We start from the raw sequence: 3650 nt of genomic DNA, 5'->3' as shown, positions 1-3650 counted from the left end.
ATCATCTGCGTCAATGTCTGTCCGATACAACCTAGGGACCTCATTAAGATCATCAAGAGCTAGAAGATCATAAGGTACACATTGGGTATACATCTCATCCTCACCATCATCTTCGTATATATTGCTCCCCATATCATACGTGTCTCTTGGTTTGGTCATAATCACATGTGACCATTCACTATATTTTAGATCTTTTATGAAGAATACTTGTTTTGCTTGAGAAGAAATTATAAAAGGATCATCATTCAAGGCTTCACCCGTGTGTACCAACGGCCTAGAGAAGTTGACGAGAGGAAATCCATATTTATCTTTTTTAGCCCCTTTGAAGGTCGAATGTCAACCCAATCACAACGAAAAAGCACAACTTTATAACTCTTGAAATAGTCAAGTTCGATAATGTCAGTAAGCTTTCCATAGTAATTTCCTCCTTCAACTTCCACCATAACTCCTGAGTTTTGGGTTCTCATAAACTCCTCACGTCTCTTTGTAAGGAATTTAAAGCCATTTGTTATGAAACCTTTATACAATTTGGCATAAGTGTTTGGGCCTATAGCAAGTGATAATATCTTCATCACATTTATTCTTCTCTAAAATTTGAACCTATATGATTTAATATAGATGTTAGTTTTTTGTACCCCAAGAAGTAAAAGGAAAAAAACTAAAAAAATATAACTTTAATAACCTGTTCATGAAGCCACCATGAAAATTTCTCAACAACTAACTTCTCTATTGTTCTTGAGTCCATTTTTTCATTTCTAAGAGCTTGTTGTTCACCCACAAAATGACTACACAATATATATATATATATATATATATATATATATTATAACTTGAGAATATTAATAAAGTATTAAACGGTTGAATCTTAGGATGGTTTAATAACACATAACGATGCGCTTGAGCTAATGACTTGCCATCTAACTCGACAATTTTTACCTTTCCTAAATTACGACCACTTGAATTAAGCATATACATCTCTTTATCCAGAACATTATCATCATTTCTAGGAAGACGATTAAGTATAGTATCAACACCCTTAAAGTATCTTGAACAAAACGTAAGGCACTCCTCTTTAATATACCCTTCTGCAATTGAGCCCTCTGGATGAGCCTTATTACCAACATACGACTTCAATCGCATCAGATACCTTTTCGTATAAATATACAACAAAAATAATAATTAGTCCAAAATATATATATTATACAAATATGCTTTTAAAGAGAGAATTATTACCGTTCAACGGGATACATCCATCTATAATGAACAGGTCCCCCAAGTCTGGCCTCTGATATTAAGTGGATAGTCAAATGAACCATAATTGTGAAAAATCTAGGAGGAAATAGCTGCTCTAACTCGCATAATGTTTGCACAACTTGATACTCCAACCTTTCTAATTCACTAAGATCGAGTACTTTAGCACACAACCCTTTAAAAAATAAACAAAAATCAGAAATGGCTTTAACAACTCGAGATTGAGCTCTTGAAGTCATTGAAGACCTTAAAGCAATCGGTAAAATATCTTGCATTAAAATGTGCCCATCGTGACTCTTAAGGTTATAGATCTTACGATCTTTCAAGCTTACACCTCTTGAAATGTTTGAAGCATACCCATCAGGAACTTCAAGATCTTTCAACATTTGTAGAAAGTTAGTCTTCTCATCATTGGACATAGTATAACATGCTGGGGGAATGTATGATTTTTTGTTAGGACGATCTATAGGGTGAAGGTCACCCCTTATTCCCATTTCCTTGAGATCTTTGCGAGCATTTTCATTATCTTTAGTCTTCCCGTCCCAATTCATTAAAGTCCCAAGTAAATTGTCACATACATTCTTTTTTATATGCATTACATCTAAATTATGTTTAAGTAAATTGTATTCCCAATATGGTAAATCAAAAAAGATGCTCCTTTTTTTCCACAACTGTTGCTCACCATCAATATTTTCTTCTATGAAATTATCTATATCCTCAAATACAACAGACTCATCCATATTTGTTGAAGGGCCTACATCATCTCTTGTCCTCTTCTTAGAAGATTTGTTGGACTTTCCATATCTAAAACATGTACATCCTAATTGCTTTAAAATATCAGATCCTGTCAACATGGTTGGAGGACCCTCTTCCTCGATAGTACCATCAAAACGCTCTTTCTGAAATCGATAATGATGTTTCATTTCAAGCCATCTACGATGTGCCATGTAACTAAACTTTTTGCTATTCTTTAGCCATATAGAACGAGTGTAACTTACACAAACCGGACATGTCACAAGACCTTTCGTGCTCCAACCAGATAAGTTTGCATAGGCGGGAAAGTCATTTACAGTCCATATAAGCACAGCTTGTAGCTTAAATTGTTTCTTACAAAAAGCATCATACGCTTCCACACCCTCCCATAACAATTTTAGCTCTTCAATTAAAGGTTTCAAATAGACATCTATATCATTTCCTGGGCCTTTCACGCCTGGAATAATCGCAGAAAGAATAAAAGATTGTCGTTTCATGCATATCCAAGGTGGTAAATTATAAGATATTAACAGCACTGGCCATGTGCTATGCGATGAGCTCATTGTAAGAAAAGGATTAAAACCATCACTAGCAAGGTCGAGTCTAACATTTCGAGGGTCTGAGGCAAACTCAGGATATCGAACATTAAATGCCTTCCAAGCAAGGCCATCCGCTGGGTGCCTTAACTTTCCATCATTCGTAAGACCCATATCGTGCCATCTCATATCCTTTGCCGTTTTGTCAGATATGTATATTCTTTTCAATCTTGAAATCAAAGGAAAGTAACACAAAACTTTTGCAGGCCTATTTGACTTGTGTGATTTTGAACTTTTTCTATGTTCATCACCTAAATCATTTTCATATCTAGAAGCACCACATATATGACATGATTGTTGACCTTCTCTCTCTCTCTCTCTCTCCAATAAAGCATGCAATCATTAGGGCATGCATGAATTTTTTGATAACCAAGCCCTAATTCATTAGTCAATTTCTTAGCTTCATTAGGAGATGACGGTAATGATGTCAAATGAGGAAATGTGTAGTGACTCGAACTTTTCCATGTTTATATATATTAATTGAGATTGATATTTACATGATTAAATGTTTCCAATATGTTAAGTAATCAAACTTGTTAAGACTTGATTAATTGAAATAGGTTTCATATAGACAATTGACCACCCAAGTTGACCGGTGATTCACGAACGTTAAACCTTGTAAAAACTATATGATGACATATATATGGTTATATATATAGTTAACATGATATTATGATAAGTAAACATATCATTAAGTATATTAACAATGAACTACATATGTAAAAACAAGACTACTAACTTAATGATTTTGAAACGAGACATATATGTAACGATTATCGTTGTAATGACATTTAATGTATATATATCATATTAAGAGATATTCGTACATCATAATATCATGATAATATAATAATTTAAAATCTCTTTTGATATTATAAACATTGGGTTAACAACATTTAACAAGATCGTTAACCAAAAGGTTTCAAAACAACATTTACATGTAACGACTAACGATGACTTAACGACTCAGTTAAAATGTATATACATGTAGTGTTTTAATATGTATTCATACACTTTTGAAAGACTTCAAGACACTTATCAAAATACTTC

General features: G+C 33.5%; 1 protein-coding gene across 1 annotated transcript; it reads right to left on the bottom strand.

Moving 5' to 3' along the window:
- Positions 1 to 245: 245 nt before the first annotated feature.
- Positions 246 to 2714, bottom strand: LOC139844117 (uncharacterized). Its single transcript, XM_071834356.1, has 3 exons — positions 1234 to 2714; positions 937 to 1147; positions 246 to 587 (listed from the first exon to the last, which is right to left on the bottom strand). The coding sequence occupies exons 1-3, from the start codon at positions 2712 to 2714 to the stop codon at positions 246 to 248; spliced, it is 2034 nt and encodes a 677-aa protein (XP_071690457.1).
- Between the last annotated feature and the right edge of the window lie 936 nt (positions 2715 to 3650).

Source organism: Rutidosis leptorrhynchoides, chromosome 1 (genome assembly GCF_046630445.1).
Source record: "Rutidosis leptorrhynchoides isolate AG116_Rl617_1_P2 chromosome 1, CSIRO_AGI_Rlap_v1, whole genome shotgun sequence".
Classification (NCBI taxonomy): domain Eukaryota; kingdom Viridiplantae; phylum Streptophyta; class Magnoliopsida; order Asterales; family Asteraceae; genus Rutidosis; species Rutidosis leptorrhynchoides.
The sequence above is the reverse complement of the archived record's forward strand: the minus strand, read 5'-3'. Positions and strand labels throughout refer to the sequence as shown.